General features: G+C 50.3%; 4 protein-coding genes, 1 long non-coding RNA gene and 1 other non-coding gene across 7 annotated transcripts; 2 read left to right on the top strand and 4 right to left on the bottom strand.

The window, feature by feature from the left end:
* Positions 1-1,586: 1,586 nt before the first annotated feature.
* LOC144578167 (uncharacterized) lies at positions 1,587-4,127 on the bottom strand. Of its 2 annotated transcripts, none has more exons than XR_013523464.1 (3): positions 4,009-4,127; positions 2,219-2,310; positions 1,587-1,701 (listed from the first exon to the last, which is right to left on the bottom strand). It is a non-coding gene; the product is annotated as an uncharacterized LOC144578167 (long non-coding RNA). The 2 variants fall into 2 exon arrangements; XR_013523465.1 differs by having other exon boundaries at positions 1,696-1,829.
* Positions 4,128-4,188: 61 nt separating this feature from the next.
* Positions 4,189-6,811, top strand: UBXN1 (UBX domain protein 1). The gene is made up of 10 exons (XM_009008344.4): positions 4,189-4,223; positions 4,308-4,395; positions 4,518-4,571; positions 4,660-4,766; positions 4,851-4,920; positions 5,188-5,379; positions 5,472-5,523; positions 5,669-5,785; positions 6,295-6,487; positions 6,674-6,811. The coding sequence occupies exons 2-10, from the start codon at positions 4,337-4,339 to the stop codon at positions 6,721-6,723; spliced, it is 894 nt and encodes a 297-aa protein (XP_009006592.3). The 5' UTR covers positions 4,189-4,223; positions 4,308-4,336; the 3' UTR covers positions 6,724-6,811.
* Positions 6,812-10,316: 3,505 nt separating this feature from the next.
* Positions 10,317-12,135, bottom strand: UQCC3 (ubiquinol-cytochrome c reductase complex assembly factor 3). Its single transcript, XM_078341231.1, has 2 exons — positions 11,943-12,135; positions 10,317-11,855 (listed from the first exon to the last, which is right to left on the bottom strand). Exons 1-2 carry the CDS (start codon positions 12,060-12,062, stop codon positions 11,694-11,696), a joined length of 282 nt encoding a protein of 93 aa, XP_078197357.1. The 5' UTR covers positions 12,063-12,135; the 3' UTR covers positions 10,317-11,693.
* Positions 12,061-18,568, top strand: LBHD1 (LBH domain containing 1). Its single transcript, XM_054241502.2, is given in 9 exon segments — positions 12,061-12,339; positions 12,341-12,514; positions 12,516-12,576; positions 13,438-13,574; positions 13,650-13,812; positions 14,766-14,993; positions 17,503-17,627; positions 18,055-18,152; positions 18,229-18,568. Coding segments are annotated over 9 exon segments (1,296 nt in total). The 3' UTR covers positions 18,260-18,568.
* Positions 15,384-17,344, bottom strand: CSKMT (citrate synthase lysine methyltransferase). Its single transcript, XM_002755431.7, has 3 exons — positions 17,144-17,344; positions 16,533-16,830; positions 15,384-16,052 (listed from the first exon to the last, which is right to left on the bottom strand). The coding sequence occupies exons 2-3, from the start codon at positions 16,597-16,599 to the stop codon at positions 15,397-15,399; spliced, it is 723 nt and encodes a 240-aa protein (XP_002755477.1). The 5' UTR covers positions 16,600-16,830; positions 17,144-17,344; the 3' UTR covers positions 15,384-15,396.
* On the bottom strand, positions 16,907-17,054 carry LOC118145992 (small nucleolar RNA SNORA57). Its single transcript, XR_004731461.1, has one exon. It is a non-coding gene; the product is annotated as a small nucleolar RNA SNORA57 (small nucleolar RNA).
* Positions 18,569-19,276: the final 708 nt, after the last annotated feature.

The following is a 19,276-nucleotide window of genomic DNA, read 5'->3' as shown; positions in this document are numbered from 1 at the left end:
GTCACTGCACTCCAGCCTGGGCAACAAGAGTGAAACTCCACCTCCAATATATGTGTATACACACACACACACACACACACACACACACACACACACACACGTTATCCAGAATACACTTGTTATAACACTGCAGTGAATACCCTGTGCCTTTTATTTTTCTTTTGTTTTTTTCTTTTTTTCTCTTTTTTTTCCTGATTTTGATTTTGCCTTTCATTTGATTCCCGTATTTCCTCAGTGTTCATTTACAAATAATAAGAGGTCATACTATCTCATTATTATTTATTTAGTTCGTTATTTTATTTTTTGAGATGGAGACTTTGTCTGAAAAAATAAATAAATTAACTAATAAAATAAAAACATAAAGCTCATGCTTGTCACTCTACCATGGAGAGGCAACATCAAATAGTGATTTTTAGAACACACACTGCGTGGGTGTGTCTAGGCCTCCCAAGTAGCTGGGATTAAGGTGCCCACCACTACACCCAGCTTATTTGTGTATTTTTAGTTTTGTATTTTTTATTACTTAGTTTTCAAGTTTAGGTAAATTAACTCATCTCGGCTGGGTGCAGTGGCTCACACTTGTAATTCCAGCACTTTGGAAGGCCAAGGCGGGCGGATGGCTCACACCTGTAATTCCAGCACTTTGGAAGGTCAAGGCGGGCGGATGGCTTGAGCTCACAAGTTCGAGACCAGCCCAGGCAACGTGGCAAAACCCCATCTCTATATAATAAAAATACAAAAGTTAGCCTGGCATGGCATATGCTACTTGGGAGGCTGAGGTGAGAGGATAGCTTGAGCCTGGGAGAAGGAGGTTGCAGTGAGCCAAGATTGTGCCATTGCACTCCAGCCTGGGCTATAAAGCCAGACCTTGTCTCAAAAAAAAAAAAAAATCATCTTTCTGTGTCTGTTTTTTTGGTAACTAAAAATAGTTTCTACTTATTTATAATAAGTATAGTATAGTTTCTATTTATAGTTTATTCAAAGGGATTGTTGTAATAATTAAATATGGATTAGTCATACAAAAGTCTATAGCGGGCTGGGTGCGGTGGCTCACACCTGTAATCCCAGCACTTTGGGAGGCCAAGGTGGATGGATCACCTGAAGTCAGGAGTTCAAGATTAGCCTGGTCGACATGATGAAACCCCATCTCTACTAAAAAATATAAAAATTAGCCAGGCATGGTGGCAGGTGCCTGTAATCCCAGGTACTCAGGAGGCTGAGGCATGAGAATGACTTGAGCCTGAGAGGTGAAGGATGCAGTGAGTCGAGATCCCACCACTGCGCTCCAGCCTGGGCAACAAAGTGAGACTCTGTCTCACTCTCTCTCTCTCTCTCACACACACACAAAGTCTCTGGTGCATATATTATTGATATCAGTAATGGTTATTGTCATTATTACCCTACCTTCTAATAAACATTTCAAGTGAACTTCACTTTCAGGAATCTAACAGCCCAGGTAGTGGGTGAAGCACAAAGTAATCAACAATGACTCACAGCAGAGCGATAAATGCTTAATGAGTTAAATACTGTACCTGGGAGGCAGAGAGCAGTGGTCAAAGCAGGCTTTTCTCAGAAGGCAAATTCCGGCCGGGCGCAGTGGCTCACGCCTGTAATCCCAGCACTTTGGGAGGCCGAGGCGGGTGGATCACGAGGTGAAGAGATCAAGACCATCCTGGTCAACAAGGTGTAACCACGTCTCTACTAAAAACACAAAGGCATGGTGGCTCGTGCCTGAAATCCCAGCTACTCAGGAGGTTGAGGCAGTAGAATTGCCTGAACCCAGGAGGCGGAGGTTGCGGTGAGCCGAGATCGCGCCATTGCACTCCTGCCTGGGTAACAAGAGCGAAACTCCGTCTCAAAAAAAAAAAAAAAAAAAGGCAAATCCTAAGTTTGGAAAAGCTCCTGGGAATTAGTTTACTAAGTGAAGAAACAGGACATCCCAGGAAGAGAGACTGGCAGGTGCACAGGCCAAGAGGAGGGTTAGGTCTGGTTTGGAATATGCACAGGTTACCCTCAAGTGGTGGATGATGAAACTTCACAATAACTACCAGCATTTACATATCCTGCCTTGCCAGGCACTAAGGTAGGTGCTATTGTGATCTCCATTTGAGATATGGCTCTAACCCCCACCCCCCAAAAAAGAGCTGGGTCGGGGAAGAAGGAAGTCAGACCACTAGCATTTAAGTTGTCTTAGATGGCTAGGTGAAGTGGCTCATACCTTTAATCCCAGCGCTTTGGGAGGCTGAGGCAGGTGGATCGCTTAAGCTCAGAGTTGGAGACCAGCTTGGCCAATATGGTGAAATCCCATCTCTTAAAAAAATAGAAAAATTAGCTGGGTGTAATGGTGTGCTCCTATAGTCCAAGCTACTTGGGACGCTGAGATGGGAGGATAGCTTGAGCCCAGGAGGTGAAGGTTGCAGTGAGCCAAGATCGCATCACTGCACTCTCAGAAGTGGTGGCATGCAATGGGTGACAGAGCCAGATTCTGTCTCAAAAACAAAAACAGCCAGGCGCTGTGGCTCACACCTGTAATCCCAGCGCTTTGGGAGGAAGAGGCAAGCTGATCACCTGAGGTCAGGACAGCCTGACAAACATGGTGATACCTCGTCTCCACTAAAAATACAAAAATGGCCGGGTTCAGTGGCTCACGCCTGTAATCACAACACTTTGGGAGGCTGAGGCAGGTGGATCACTTGAGTTTAGGAGTTTTGAGACCAGCCTGGCCAAAATAGCGACACCCTGTCTCTACAAAAAATACAAAAATTAGCTGGGCATGGTGGCGAGTGCCTGTTATCTCAGCTACCGGGGAGGCTGAGGCAGGAGAATTGCTCGAGCCTGGGAGGTGGAGGTTGTAGTGAGCCGAGATCATACCACTGCACTCCAGCCTGGGCAACAAAGCGAGACTCCATCCCAAAAAGGCCAGGCGCGGTGGCTCAAGACTGTATTCCCAGCACTTTAGGAGGCCGAGGTGGGCGGATCACCTGAGGTCGGGAGTTTGAAACCAGCCTGACCAACATGGAGAAACCCGGCCTCTACTAAAAATGCAAAATAAGCCAGGCATGGTGGTGCTATCCTGTAATGCCAGCTACTAGAAAGGTTGAGGGAGGAGAATTGCTTGAACACAGAAGGTGGAGGTTAGTGAGCCGAGATTGTGTCATTGCACTCCAGCCTGGGCAACAAGAGTGAAACTCGGTCAAGAAATAAAACAAAACAAACAAACAAAAACACAAAAATTAGCTCACGCCTGTAGTCCCAGCTACTACTCGGGAGGCTGAAGCAGGAGAATCGCTTGAACTCGAGAGGTGGAGGTTGCGATGAGCTGAGATCGCACCACTGCACTCCAGCCTGGCACAGAGCGAGACTCCGTCTCAAAAAACAAACAAACAAAAAACAAGTTGTCTTCATGGTGATAGTGTCATGGAGTTTTAAGCAGGGAGGTGAGGACAGGATTAGATCACTGTGTTTTGCAGAGATCCCGTTGAAGTCAGGCAGAGGATGTCTCAATTCCCTAGAGTGAATGAGTGGGCCAAAGAGCATGCACATTTCTCTTCGGCTCCTGGCAAATACTACCAAAGAATTTCCCAAGGCCGGGCGCGGTGGCTCAAGCCTGTAATCCCAGCACTTTGGGAGGCCGAGGCGGGTGGATCACGAGGTCAAGAGATCGAGACCATCCTGGTCAACATGGTGAAACCCCGTCTCTACTAAAAATACAAAAAATTAGCTGGGCATGGTGGCGCATGCCTGTAATCCCAGCTACTCAGGAGGCTGAGGCAGAATTGCCTGAACCCAGGAGGCGGAGTTTGCGGTGAGCCGAGATCGCTCCATTGCACTCCAGCCTGGGTAACAAGAGCGAAACTCCATCTCAAAAAAAAAAAAAAAAAGAAAAAAAAAAAGAATTTCCCAAAACGTTGCGCTCCTAAGGGCCTATATTCCAATTTCTAAGGAGGGTGAGGCTAGATGAAGTTCCGGAAACTGACTTCATTCCGCCCATGGGTTTTAAAGCCGCACCAGCTTTTTTCGCCACAGCAGCCAGCCAGTCGCCTTGGCTTGGTGGGGTTCCTCCCAGTTGCCGCCTACGCAAAGTCCCGGCAGCAGGTCCAGAAGTTTTATGGTTCCCAGCGGCACCCGTCCACGTCCGACCCCCACGTGACCCAAACAGATCCGGCACTTCCGCTTCCCCTCGGCTTTCTTCTCGTCGGTGTCTCCGGCTGCTCCAGAGCCGGGTGAGCGAGCGAGCGCCCGTCTGCGGGCGTCGAGGGCGGGTGGCCGCGCGCTGACCCTTCTCGCCCTCCTTCTCGTCACACCAGGTCCCCGCGGAAGCGGCGGTGGCGGCGCCATGGCGGAGCTGACGGCTCTTGAGAGTCTTATCGAGATGGGCTTCCCCAGGGGACGCGCGTAAGGAAGCCCCCGAACCCTGGCCTGCGGGGGTTGGGGGCCGCGGACTTGTCCCGGCCTTTGCCCCAGCCTTGACGGTCAGCATGGCTCGTGGTTGCTATTCACGGTGTTTCTGTCCCCAGGGAGAAGGCTCTGGCCCTCACAGGGAACCAGGGCATCGAGGCTGCGATGGACTGGTGAGCGCCCGTTCCGGGTGGCGGAGAACTGGGGGCTGCCGGGAGGAGCAGCCTCAAAGCTGACCTCCCCGCCGACTTTCCCTGCCAGGCTGATGGAGCACGAAGACGACCCCGATGTGGACGAGCCTCTAGAGACCCCCCTTGGACATATCCTGGGACGGGAGCCCACCTCCTCAGAGCAAGGCGGCCTTGAAGGTCTTGACGCGGGCACACGGTGTGATTATTCAGGAGGGTCTGAGGAGAATCTGAAGGGATAATAATACCGACTGCTTGTTGTAGGACCTGGTTCTGCTGCTGGAGAAGGCAAACCCATTTTGAGTGAAGAGGAAAGACAGGAACAGACTAAGAGGTACAGTAAGAACGATCTCACATTTCTCAGGGTCGTCTTCCACCTCCCCCCAGTACACAGGTCTGGTCAGAGAACCTTGAGCTTTCCACATTTTCTTTTTCTTTTTTTGCGCAAACTGTAAGAAATGGCATTAACACATTTCCTTTTTCTTGGCATTTTCTTTTCCTTTGATCCATCTTGGTATATTTGTCGCCTAACTTTGTTTGTTGTAAACTCACCTTCCCACTCTGTCCATTTCTCTTGAGCTATTTTCTCTCTGCAACACAGGATGTTGGAGCTGGTGGCCCAGAAGCAGCGCGAGCGTGAAGAGAGAGAGGAACGGGAGGCATTGGAACGGGAACGGCAGCGCAGGAGACAAGGGCAAGAGTTGTCAGCAGCACGACAGCGACTACAGGAAGATGAGATGCGCCGGGCTGCTGAGGAGAGGCGGAGGGAAAAGGCCGAGGAATTAGCAGCCAGGTCTGGGCAGTGGGGATGATGGATAGCGGATGAGAAGAAATCAGGATTTCCTTTATTGCTCTCTGACCCCGTTTCTTCTTTCTACATACCAGACAAAGAGTTAGAGAAAAGATCGAGAGGGACAAAGCAGAGAGAGCCAAGAAGGTAGGTGATGAGAAGACGCCGCGGGTAATAGAGTAGGCAGGTTAGTAAATCTTTTCCAACTTCAGAGGGAAAGCATGGGGTTACACGATCTGTTTCAGCTGAGGGAGGGTGAGTACCTGATTCAATGTTTTACTTTGCCCTTTAGTATGGTGGCAGTGTGGGCTCTCAGCCACCTCCACCAGCACCAGAGCCAGGTCCTGTTCCCTCCTCTCCCAGCCAGGAGCCTCCCACCAAGCGGGAGTATGACCAGTGTCGAATACAGGTACCGATTTTGATTCTTATCTAGCTCCTGGGACCCCTTTGTTGGCCTGTAAGGTGACCAGCTCAGAGCTTTTTTCAGTTAATGTGCCCTTTGCCAAATGTCTCCCTTCTTTGTAAATGACTTTTGAAATTCGATATCTACTCTTGGGAAAGGTATCAAATTTCACCTGCCCCAGTCTCATTTAAAGCCATACCTCCCTCTTACTCAGCAGTTATCCTTTTACTTGTTCATGTTTTTATTTGGTTTATTATGCAGCTATCTGGTGATGTGGTATTTATCCAGATTCTTTGGTATAATCTTGTCCTTGTCTTTCTTAGGCTGAGGGGAACTGGGATTCTCTCATCCACACTTAATAAAGCAGAGCCTAAGACGTTCATTTGGTGCTTTAAATAGTAGTTGTACTGGTTCAATCTAAGAAGGAGGAGGGGCCAGCTTTAACTCTTTTCTTTACTTTGGCACTTCATTCAGTTTTGATGCTCACAATACTGAGTATCTCCTTTGCCCTTTAGGTTAGGCTGCCAGATGGGACCTCACTGACCCAGACGTTCCGGGCCCGGGAGCAGCTGGCAGCCGTGAGGCTCTATGTGGAGCTTCACCGTGGAGAGGAACCCGGAGGGGGCCAGGACCCTGTGCAGTTGCTCAGTGGCTTCCCCAGACGGGCCTTCTCAGAAGCTGACATGGAGCGGCCTTTGCAGGAGCTGGGTATGGCTGCAAGACCAGAAACTGGGACTTGGGGGAGTAAGGAGACATGCCTGGGAAAAGGAGGGATGCAAAGAGAAGGGACTTTGTGGAAGAGAAGGGACTTTGTGGACATGGTGCAAGGTCAGGAATTTTGGGAGCAAAAAGCAAGTATTCTTGTGTTTCAAGCCTGTATTCTTCCATCTTCAGGACTCGTGCCTTCTGCTGTCCTCATTGTGGCCAAGAAATGTCCCAGCTGAGGGCCTGTCTCATCGTCCCTCTGTGACCCCTTCATCTTTGGTAAAGCACTGACATCTTCTTCCTAATAAATAGACTCTGAGTTCTGTACATGCCTGACTCCTTACTGAATGGCTGGGAGGGACAAAACGAAGGCAGAGGAAGAAGCTGAAAGGGAACACATTTGTAGTAGACCCTCATCTTGAGCTTCCAACAAAGACAATTGTTTCTTTTCTTTTCTTTTCTTTTTTTGAGATGGAGTCTCGCTCTGTTGCCCAGGCTGGATTGCAGTGGTGACATCTTGGCTCACTGCAACCTCTGCCTCCTGGATTCAACCGATTCTCTTGCCTCAGCCTCCCGAATAGCTGGGATTACAGGCACACGCAACCACACCCAGCTAATTTTTGTATCTTTATTAGAGACAGGGTTTGACTGTGGTCAGGCTGGTCTCAAACTCCTGACCTCTTGATCCACCCACCTTGGGCTCCCAAAGTGCTGGGATTACAGGTGTGAGCCATCGCGCCTGGCCAAGACACTTGTTTCTAATCTCTGGGTCTGATGAACTGCTGGGGAAGTTGAGGAGAAGTGCTAAAAGGGGTGGAAAGTACATTGGATGGCACCTTTTACTCCTGTGGTAAGACAGAACATAAAGGTCCAGCTGCTGCTGCTGCCTTTTTTTTTTTTTTGAGACAGAGTTTCACTCTTGTTGCCCAGGTTGGAGTACAATGGCACGATCTTGGCTCGCTGTAACCTCTGCCTCCGGGGTTCAAGTGAGTCTCCTGCCTAGGCTTCCAAAGTAGCTGGGATTACAGGTGCCTGCCACCACACCTGGCAAATTTTGTATTTTTAGTAGAAATGGGTTTTTCCATGTTGGTCAGGATGGTCTCAAATTCCCTACCTCAGGTGATCTGGCCTCCCAAAGTGGTGGGATTATAGGTGTGAGCCACTGTGCCCTGAGGGCTTTTTTTTTTTTTTTTTTTTGAGACGGAGTTTCTGCTCTTGATAACCAGGCTGGAGTGCAATGGCACGATCTCGGCTCACCGCAACCTCCGCCTCCTGGGTTCAAGCAATTCTCCTGCCTCAGCCTCCTGAGTAGCTGGGACTACAGGTGTGCGCCACGATGCCCAGCTAATTTTTGTATTTTTAGTAGAGACGGGGTTTGACCATGTTGACCAGGATGGTCTCGATCTCTTGACCTTGCAATCTATCCACCTCAGCCTCCCAGAGTGCTGGGATTACAAGCGTGAGCCACCGTGCCTGGCCTCGGGAGTACCTTTTCATTTAAAAAATGTTTGCAGGCCAGGCGCGGTGGCTCACGCCTGTAATCCCAGGACTTTGGGAGGCCGAGGTAGGCGGATCACAAGGTTATGGGTTAGAGACCAGCCTGACAACACGGTGAAACCCCATCTCTATTAAAAATACAAAAATGAGCTGGGTGTGGCAGCGCATGCCTGTAATCCCGGCTACTTGAGAGACTGAAGCAGGAGAATTATTTGAACCCAGGAGGCAGAGGCTGCAGTGAGCTGAGATCATGCCACTGCACTCCAGCCTGAGCAACAGAGTGAGACCCTGTCTCAAAAAAATGTTTGGAGGGCCGGGCGAGGTGGCTTATGCCTGTAATCCCAGCACTTTGGGAGGCTGAGGCGGGTGGATCACGAGGTCAAGAGATCGAGACCATCCTGGTTAACATGGTGAAACCCCGTCTCTACTAAAAATACAAAAAATTAGCTGGGCACGGTGGCACGTGCCTGTAGTCCCAGCTACTCAGGAGGTTGAGGCAGGAGAATTGCCTGAACCCAGGAGGCGGAGGTTGCGGTTAGCGGAGATCGCGCCATTGCACTCCAGCCTGGGTAACAAGTGAAACTCCGCCTCAAAAAAAAAAATGTTTGGAAATATGTATAACTTTGATATAGTTTCGAGGTACTCCAGACACCCGTGGCCACTTCATGTAAACCACTGACAATTTCTAGAGCACTTTGAAAGACAACAATACAATCATGATCAAATTTTGTAATTAAACCTAATGAGGGTAACAGACACTTCTCAAATAAGAGATGCGTCAATTACAGGATGGGGCTCCCCTACTCTAAGGTATTCGCAAGGAGACAGATAAACAGTTTTCTTTTTCTTTTGAGATGGAGTTTCACTCTTGTTGCCTAGGCTGGAGTGCAGTTTCACAATCTTGGCTTACAGCAACCTCTGCCTCCCGGGGTCAAGCGATTCTCCTGCTCAGCCCCCTGAGTAGCTGCAATTACAGTCATGCACCACCATGCCCTGCTAATTTTTTTTTTTTTTTTTTTTTTTAGTAGAGATGGGGTTTCTCCGTGTTGGTCAGGCTGGTCTTGAACTCCCAACCTCAGGTGATTCACCTGCCTTGGCCTCCCAAAGTGTTGGGATTATAGGTGTGAGCCACCCAGCCTGGCCAGATAGACAGTTTATCTATCTTCCTCCCTCCTCTTCATCTTCCACCCTTTTCCAGGAAACTTTAGCAGGACCTTTTGCACCATCAAACTTTCCTTTCAACTTAAAGATAGCAACATCCTTCTCATACTTTTCCTTCGGGTTTGCCACCTTAAGGCTACTTTTCACTGTGATTTAAGTTATTCCACATCTCACCCAGAAAAGCCCAGCTTCTTAATAGAATAGGGATAACAGTGCCTGTTTCTTGGGATTGTTATGAAGGTTACATAATGCTGGTGTAAGATGCTTTAGCATAGTGCCTGGTACCTAGTAAGTATTAGCTACTAAAAGGATAATTCTGTATTTATTTGAGATGGAGTCTTGTTCGGCTTCCCAGGATGTAGTGCAGCGGTGTGATCTCAGCTCACTGCAACCTCTGCCTCCTGGGTTCACTCAATTCTACTGCCTCAGCCTCCCTTGTAGCTGGTATTAAAGGCATGTGCCACCACATGCAGGTAATTTTTTGTATTTTTTATTTTTTTTTGTAGAGACGGGGTTTATCCATGTTGGTCAGGCTGGTCTCGAACTCCCAACCTCAGGTGATCTGCCTGCCTTGGTCTCCCATAGTGCTGGGATTACAGGCATGCTGGGATTACGGCTGTGAGCCACCATACCCGGCCATTCTCTCTCCTTTTTAAAACCAAGAAGCACTGATGGGCTTCTCCATGATAGCACCTCTGGCTGTTGATACCCCAACCTGGTGTCCTGTAAAACTGCTGCTCACTCCTCTCATTCCTTGGCTAGGGAAGAGGCCATAGTTAATCTGTAAAGATCACACATAACATATGTGTTTTAGTAACTGAAAAGAGCACCAATGCTCATCTAGATTTTACACCCCAGTGTTAGCTTTATTTGGGGCCAGGCTCAGTGACTCATGCTTGTAATCCCAGCACCTTGGGAGGTTGAGGCAGGCAGATAACCTAAAGTTAGGAGTTCGAGACCAACCTGCCCAACATGGCGAAACCCTTCTCTACTAAAAATACAAAAAAATTAGTCTGGCGTAGTGGCGCACCCCTGTAGTCCCAGCTCCTGGGGAGACTGAGGCAGGAGAATCGCTTGAACCAGGGAGGCTAAGGTTGCAGTGTTGAGATCGTGCCACTGCACTCCAGCCTGGGCGACAAGGGTGAAACTCTGCCTCAAAAACAAACAAACCAGCTTTATTTGGTGTTCTGACTTTAATAACAGCAGCCTTTTTTTTCTATTGCAATCTTGGTTGGGAACCACAGGATATAAAGCAGACAAAAGAGGAGCAACTTGGTTGACTAGGCTGTGGAGCTGGGACCCCACAGTTCTTTTCATCCCCTCAGTGGCATCTTCTGACCAGATTCAGAGATTGGAGACCACTTTACATTTCTAAATTTTTTACAGTAATCCTCATAGTTATGACACTTCATAGAATAGGACTGAGGTTTATTACATACTGGAGTTGAACCAAAATCTGTGACTCAAAGCACACTCCTTTTACTACTAGTAAGTAAGCCTTCTAAGCTTGTTTAACTAGAGGTTAGATAATGGCCACAGAAAGCATTGTGGCGTATGTTAAGTGCTAGATGCCCCCCAGTCTCACTCCAAGGACAGGAGTCCTGAGTGTCCTCTGTAGGCATCCACCGTCACAAGATTTTCCAGGATAGTTTAGATTTCAAGAATGTCCCACTGTTATCCCCTGAAGTACACTCCAACTTGACACCACATGACCTGTTTTGAAAATGTGGTCGAGGCAGGTTGAGGTGGCTCCCACCTGTAATCTCACCACTTAGGGAGGCTGAGGCGGGCAGATCACCTGAGGTCTGGAGTTCGAGACCAGGCTGGCCAACGTGGTGAAACCCTGTCTCTACTAAAAACACAAAAATTAGCTGGGCATGGTAGTGTGCGCCTGTAATCTCAGCTACTCGGCAGGCTGAGACACAAGAATTGTGTGAACCTGGGAAGCGGAGGTTGCAGTGAGCTGAGATCAGGCCACTGCACTCCAGCCTGGGTAACAGTGAGACTCCATCTCAAATAGAAAAGAAAACGTGGTCGCGATACCTATCGGGTCAGCCTCTCCTGGTGGGGTGGGACAGACAGCAGCTGCAGCCCATGCCCCGAGCACTGACCACAAGTGTCTAAGCATTGATAGGAGTCTACTGCAGGGCTCATCTGGATGGAGGAACGTAATTTATTGGTTCTTTCAGTTCACCACACCCGACTCGTGTTTCGGCCCTGTCCATTTTTTTTTTAATTAAAGACGGTGTTTCACCATGTTGGTCAGGATGGTCTTGAACTCCCGACCTCAAGTGATCCGCCCGCCTTGGCCTCCAAAGTGCTTGGATCACAGGCGTGAGCCACCACGCCGGCCAGCCTTTGCGAACTTTAAAGCGATCAGTGCAGGGTTTAGGGGGAACGTGCTCACCCGATGGCAGCTCACAGGACCCAAAAATGTCCTGGGAATGGCATCTCGGTTCGGACTCACCGCTGGGCCCACGAAGGAGAAAGGCTGCCTCAGACTCCTGCGCCCTAGCCAAGGTCCCAGCGCCCACTGCGGGCAAGTCCGGTCTCACGCTGACTTCCCGCCTTTGCCGCCTTCGCCGCCAACTATCCAGTTCTTCCTCCAGGCCACGTTCTCCTGAGTGGTCGCTGCTTCCTGCAGAACGTCCATCACTAGCTGCTTGGTCCTGGCCACCTCGTCCCTGCTCAGCGGGTCCTGCAGTGGCATCTCCTGAGGGCAGGAAGGGAGGTTCGCAGGAGCTCCAGTCCGGGGCTCTCCACCCTCCCACCCAACTTCGGGACTACCAGTTGTTTCTACCTTCAGCATCTCCTGCTTCCGCTGCCCTCTCGGGGTCACGATAACAAAGAGTGCGGAGCCCACGCCAGCCCCTGCGCCCAGCACTGCGACCGTGATCAGCATTTTCCTCAAGGACTGCATGGCCGCCTGCGCAGCCAGCAGGGTGCCCCCCGGAGTCCCCCGCAGCTGCGAGCCGCCGCCGCGCCGTCTCACTGCCCGCCTGCGCAGGCTAGAGCGCCCGATAGCGGAAACCATAGAGAAGCGGCGGGATAGAGAGGACCTGCTCAAGGAAACATTTAGAATCCAGAGCGCCTGGGTCTCAGGTTTAGCTGAGGGCGTTGAGGATGTGAAGAGGTGCTGGCACCAACGGCTGAGCGCGGGGACCTTGTGTCCTCAATTTCAGAGTAGGATTGCTAGGGGGAAGAGTGCGTGTCTTCATGGTTGCTGTGGGTTTTATGATTGTCCACTTTTGTGTCTTCCGAAGTTTCCCATCAGTAGAGGGCCTAGCTGTGCTCTGGTTTTCTGCAATCACCCGCGTATTTTCAACACGGCGCGTGGAGGTTATCCACACACATACACATGTCAATCTCCATCCCCTCTCCATCCCCTCAACTCTGGAATAAACACTCAAAGTCAAGGGTACTGGTTGGAGAAACAATATCTTTAAAATTTATTTTACAAACAACCTGTTCCTTTTCTCATCATGGTATACATTTCGTATTGTTTGGGGGTTTTTTTGGGGGGTGGGGGTCGTGGTTTTGTTTGTTTTTGGAGACACGGTCTCACTCTGTTGCCCATGGTTGGAGTGCAGTGGCGCGATCTCGATTCACTGAAGCCTCGACCTCCTGGGCCCAAGCGATCCTCCTGCCTCACCCTCCTGAATAGCTGGGATTACAGGCACGCGCTACCACTCCCAGCGGTTTTGTTTTCAGCCACGAAAAGGCTGGATTCGTATGAGTACTGAATTCTGCTTTACAGAAGAAAACACCTCTTAGCCGTGTGACTGATCCTAGGCAAGTTCTTCTGCCCTGGTTTCTGCATCAGAAATGAAGCTTATTAACAATACCTGTCTCATAGTTTTAGAATAATTAAATAAGTTACATGTAAAGCAAACAAAACAGCTCCTGACAAAGAATAAACACCATAAAAATATTCATTAAATAACATATAAACATGCCAGCTTGGGAAAATCAGTAAGCAAAGAGTCATGAAATTCCAAGTTGTTATCAAAACTCTCTGCTTATAAGGCTTTAATCCAGGTCTTTAACAAGGCCCTTGTCTCCTACCCTTGCTGCCACCCCAGTGTCTCCAGAGTAACTAGAAATAAATATCCTATCTCACTTCTTCGGCATTTTCCCCTCCCCAGGAAGCCCATAATCGTCTAGCACGTCAGTGCTTAAGGAGCCAGGTTCCAAAGAAGATTAAAGGAACAGTTTGCGGGGTGCAGTGGACAAGGAGTACTCTCCTGAGTTCAATCATCTTGCACTCCTCAGAATCACTACCATGGCCCTTGTGCCAGGGAGCAGCGAGGAGGATGGGCTTTGGAATAGAAATAGCCTAGGTTCCTCCCAGCATCCAGAAAGTCCCAGGCTGCCCAACCCTCTCGGGGACAGAGGAGAGATTGGCAAGGCTGAAGGTCACCAGGATATTCAGGTTAGTACTTCCCCACCTTGCGTCTGGCAGACTTACCCTCCAATTTGGGCCAACCTCCCTGCTGTCCCTATTCAGGTTTTCTCTCAAAAGTCCCACCTGCCATCTATTGTGGTGGGAGCCTCTGAGGTGAATGAAGTGAGTGGGGATCTCCACTGGCCCCATGAGGAGCTGCTGCTGCTCACTGATGGTGAGGAAGAGGAGGTGGAGGCCTTTTTCCAAGACCAAATTCAAGAGCCAGGTGAGTGAGGTAGCTCATTCAGGAGGCCACGGCAATCTGAATGTTCTGGGCAGAGCCAAGACAGATGTCAGTTATGACCCCTGCATTCGGCAGTGCCAGGAACACAGCAGGTGCTCAATAAATGTGAAGATCTAGGATAGAAAAGTCGAGGCAGTTGGCAAAGTTGGTGAACTTTAGAGAGCTGCAGGAAACGATAGTTACCTCAAGTCCAACTACCTAAAAATAGTTTACATTTTCTTTTTTTTTTTTTTTTGAGAGTTTCGCTCATTACCCAGGCTGGAGTGCAATGGCACGATCTCGGCTCACCGCAACCTCCGCCTCCTGGGTTCAGGCAATTCTCCTGCCTCAGCCTCCTGAGTAGCTGGGATTACAGGCACGCGCCACCATGCCCAGCTAATTTTTTGTATTTTTACTAGAGACAGGGTTTGACCATGTTGACCAGGATGGTCTCGATCTCGTGATCCACCCGCTTCGGCCTCCCAAAGTGCTGGGATTATAGGCTTGAGCCACCTTACCCGGCCAATAGTTTACATTTTCGATGTCTTCTCCTTTACTTTTTTCATGTCTATGTACTGTTACAGAAGCTACATTTTGACTGGGCAGGGTGGCTCATGCCTATAATCCCAGCACTTTGGGAGGCCACAGAAAGTAATTTTTGGCTGGAATGCAGCAGCATATCATGCCCCACTGCAGCTTCAACCTCCCAGTGCTCAAGCAGTCATCCCAGTTTAGCCTCCTGAATAGTTGGGACTACAGGCCTATGCCACTATGCCTGGCTATGTTGTAGTTAGGGCTGTCACTTTATTGTCAGGGCTGAAACTCCTGGACTCAAGCAGTCTGCCAAGGTTGGCTTCCCAAAATGCTGTGATTACAGGCATGAGCCACTATGCCTGGCCTCGTTTTGTAATTTAATGTAATATTTTTCATTGCAACTCCCCTCTTCTCCATTCCAGGCTGGGTTTGGAGCCCACAGGATGCTAGATCTCCTTTAAGAACATTTAGTGCTGGACTCAGCTGGGGGCAGGACCAGGATGAGGAAGATGCTTGTTGGATTCCTGAGGACACAGAGTGTCAGGAAGCCACCAACCACGGTCCTTTCTGGGACTCGGCAACAGGGTCCCGGGTTTGCAGAAGCAGCTTTGTGGAATATTCCCATCTCCTGCCTCCCAGTAGCTTTGAGGGTAAGTGTTGTTCCCTCCCCTTCAACATCTCATCCAGGTTTATGAATCTCCTTTTACAGGTGAGAAAAATTTACAAGCCAGTCAGTGGGGCAGGGGGTTGGATTCAGTTCCTGTTTGCTGCTTTTAGGAGCTCCAGTTAGTTGGAAGTAGGGAATGACCCACTTGAAACTTCTCTTTTCAGCACTCATCTTGTGCCAAATATTGCAACTCCAGGTTATTCCCACTCTGCAGATGAGTAAACTGGGGAACAGAAACATTCAGTAATCGTGCACCCAGCTAGTAAATGTGGAAGCCAGGACTCAAATTCTCACTTTGCAGCCAGCCAGATACCTCATAGACTAGCTCGCTCTTCAGCCTTCTCCTTGCCCACAGAAATACCAGGGTCAGGACTACTAACATGTCTTTAATGAGAGCCTTGAATCAAGTAAGCAAAGTAGGTAATGCCCCTGAATGGGCCGAGCTCCTGCACAGTCACAGTCCAGCCACGGGACCCTTGTTCCAGGCAGGGCAGTCGCACATCAGGGTCCTCATCTGAGAACTGAATCAGGGTCCCCTGGGGGCTTAGAACCCTCAAGCATTCTGACAGCAGCTGGTAAGCCCTAGGCAGACCCCCCCGGGCAACAGCATCCCAGGTGCCCTTGTCTAGTAGTAGTTGGAAAGAACCTGAAGAAGCCACAGCCTCCAGGTTCTGGGCATCAGCCTGCATGAAGCGGAGGCAGGAAGCAGGATGCCCAGGGCGTAGAGGTGTTTGGCCTTGGCCATGCTCCAGGAGGCTGTTCATGTGGGCCACAGCCACAAAAGAAAAGTCCACCCCAAGCACATCCACTGGGTGTGGGGATTTGGTGTAGAGGCCAGTACATAGGCTGGAGGTCCCACAGCCCACATCCAGCACCCGCAGAGGACAGGCAGCACGTGCCTCCTGCAGCAATGGCAGTAGGAGCCCCTGGACTTCTTCGTATCCAAAGAACCAGTCGAAGGTGGGGACACTGCCCAAACAGGACTGGGAGTGGAGCCGATCCCAGAGACAGCGGACCACCAGGGAGCTACCAGCCAGTGAGCCTGTGGACACGGTTGGAGGGTACATGTCACTCCGTCTATCTTGCCACTGCAAAAGCGGTGCATATACACACTGGGACACTGAGGTCTTTTTTTTTTTTGAGGGGGGAGCCAATTCTTACTCTGTGACCCAGGCTGGAGTGAAGTGACTCAATCATGGCTGACTGCAGCCTCGACTTCCTGGGCTCGGGTGATCCTCCCACCAGGGCCTCCTGAGTAGCTAGGACTACAGGCAGCACCATGCCCTGTTAGTTTTTGTATTTTTTTTTGTAGACAGGGTTTTGCCATGTGGCCCTAGGCTGGCCTTTTCCTCCTGGGCTCAAGTGATCTGCCCCAGCCTGGGCCTTGAAAAATGTTAGGATTACAAGCATGAGCCACCGCGCCCGGTTCACGGTGGGGTCTGAGAGCCACAATTTCAGGGACTAGGCTCTCGGGTCACGAGGAATCCACATTGCCCTCCCCACTCTGTCCCCATCTCCCTACCCGCAAAAGGGAGGCACACCCCTGCCACCAGGCTCGGCAAGTGGAGCATTCGACGCAGCGTAGCCATCTGTTAGTCCGGGTAAGGTCGACCAGAGAACCTTGTGTTAAGTGTCCACCCTACTCTAGCCGGAGGCCTGAGATCCAGGGGAAGATCTGCAAATTCCGCGTAGCAGAACTCGTACAGCTCCTCGAACTCTGCAGTCTCGGAAAAAGGAACGCGGACACAGACCGACTATGGTAGGAACGGCCTTTATTGGCTGCAGCGGGATGTGGAAGAGGGAATACAGCGTCCGCAGACCTGAAATCAAATGAGAAAGTGTGAGCACCCCCGTGAAGTAAACAGCTGGATCTCGGTTGCCCTGCTCCGAAATGCCCGGTGTCTCGGCGCTTGAGGATAGAACCAGCGGATGGGAAGCCACCGGCACCGAAGACATGACGCCGAGGGGGCCAGAGCCCTTCCCTCTTCCTCCGTACATTACGGGGAGCGAGACCACAAGCCCGGTCCCCGCCAAGAAAAGGAGGGTCCTGCGGCTCAGCCCAGAGCCCTCCGCCTGGCACCCGTACTCCGCCCGGACGCTCAATTCGGATACTACAGCAAAGCCCGCACTTACCAGCTCTCCGCCCTCCGAAAGACCTCCAGGGTCACGGAGCTCCCTTATATAGCCGAAGGACCCGCCCCCGAGGTACGATTGGCCCGTGGAAAGCCGGGGCGGAGCCCCGCGGATCCGGTGCGGAGCGGAAGTACGGACCCTGAGCTGCCATAGCGACGCGACTATGGGAGCTCCTGGGGGAAAGATCAACCGGCCCCGAACGGTGACTGTGTGGGGGCCGCGGCTTTGTTTCCTCAAGCGTTCCCGAACCCTTTTGTGTCGCCCGAGATGGGATCAATGGAGGGCCCGGGTTGCCTGGTGGAGCAGCCCGGGGTCGCTGCGCGCTGCCTCCATCTGATTAACATCTTTCTCCGGGGTAGGAGCTGAAGAAGAAGTTGTTCAAACGCCGGCGGGTGTTGAATCGGGAGCGGCGTCTGAGGCACCGGGTGATCGGGGCTGTGATAGACCAAGGGCTGATCACGAGGCACCACCTCAAGAAGCGAGCGTGAGTACCAGACCCTCATCCTGTTGGTAGTCCCCACCGAGCCTTCCCTCCTCCCTGCAGAGCTCCGAAGCAGCTTCACGTCTCAGCTCACCTCCTTGGGTTTCACCATGTTGGCAAGGCTGATCTTGAACTCCTGACCCCAGGTGATCCTCCCACCTCAGCCTCCCAAACTGTTGGGATTACAGGCGTGAGCCGCCGCGCCGGGTCTATGTCCCTTCATCGGCTTCTTCAGTGTAAATATTTAGGGTTTCTACTACACACAAAACTTTAACAATTAATGTTAAGTACTTTGTTTAATACTTTTTCTATATTTAATACTTTATCGTTTATATTTATATTTATTTAATACTTTTTCTAGAGCCAGAACCATTTGTGTGACCTCAGTTGGTTCGGGTCCTAGATATCTTTACTTTCACCTATTCCTCAGGTCCAGTGCACGTGCCAATATTACTCTGTCCGGGAAGAAGCGCAGAAAACTCCTGCAGCAGATCCGGCTTGCCCAGAAAGACAAGGCAGCCATGGAAGGTGAGTCTGGGATAGAGGTGGCTGAGGGAAAGCCTGTGTTTATTTGGGTTAATACTTCCTTCTTCCCTTTACTCAGTGGAAGCCCCTACAAAGCCAGCCAGGACTAGTGAACCACAGCTCAAAAGGCAAAAGAAGACGAAAGCCCCTCAGGATGTAGAAATGAAGGACCTTGAAGATAAGAGCTAAACCTCTTCCACTAGAAGATTCTCAACTGGAGCCAGCCTTCAGACTCGGTGGCTGTTTCAGAGCACTTTGATAAAAGCAGTGCTCCTTTTCACTCTCCAGATTTCTTCCTCCCTAATGGCCTACTGACCTCCCCTAGAGGGATGTCTTTGGGAGGGAAGAAAGTTGAGAAAGATTGGAGAAGGGCCTCTGCAGCAGTCAACTTCATTTGTAATAAAGCCCTAGCACTCTGAGATGTGTGTGGTTAAATGTAGAAATGGGGATGGGCCATGAAAAGATTGGTGAATATGAAAACATACTCAATGAGACAGGAAACAGAACCCACAGAGCCTGCTTGAGCAAATGCAGCAAAATGCCAGACTCTGCCCTAATGAGTGGTGGTGCCTGGCCAGGTGCAGTGACTCACACATGTAATTCCAGCACTTTGGGAGGCCGAGGTGTAATTACAACACTTAGTAATCCCAGTGAAGTGGGTGGGTCATCTGAGGTCAGGAGTTTGAGACCAGCCTGGCTAACATGGTGAAACCCTGTCTCTATTAATAATATAAAAATTAGTTCGGATCCGAGTCAGGGCACCAAAAAAAAATTAGCCAGGCATGGTGTCACGTGCTTGTAATCTCAGCTACTTGGGAGGCTGAGGCAGGAGAATCACTTGAACCTGGGAGGTGGAGGTTGCAGTGAGCCGAGATCCTGCCGTTGCACTCCAGCCTGGGCAACAATAGTGAAACTGTCTCGAACAACAAAAAAGGAGTAGTGGTGCCTGCGGGGGTATTGCTTGAGGCCAGGAATTCAAGGCTGTAATGTGCTGTGATCACATCTGTCTCCCTAGTGAGTGATACTCTAACTTTCCATTTATGACAAAGATACAGACTGAGGGGTTGCAGTTACAGTGAGTAGAAATTATGGCACTTGCACGTCAGTCTGGGCAACAGAGTGAGCCC

This window comes from Callithrix jacchus, chromosome 10 (assembly GCF_049354715.1).
Source record: "Callithrix jacchus isolate 240 chromosome 10, calJac240_pri, whole genome shotgun sequence".
Classification (NCBI taxonomy): Eukaryota; Metazoa; Chordata; class Mammalia; order Primates; family Cebidae; genus Callithrix; species Callithrix jacchus.
The sequence above is the reverse complement of the archived record's forward strand: the minus strand, read 5'-3'. Positions and strand labels throughout refer to the sequence as shown.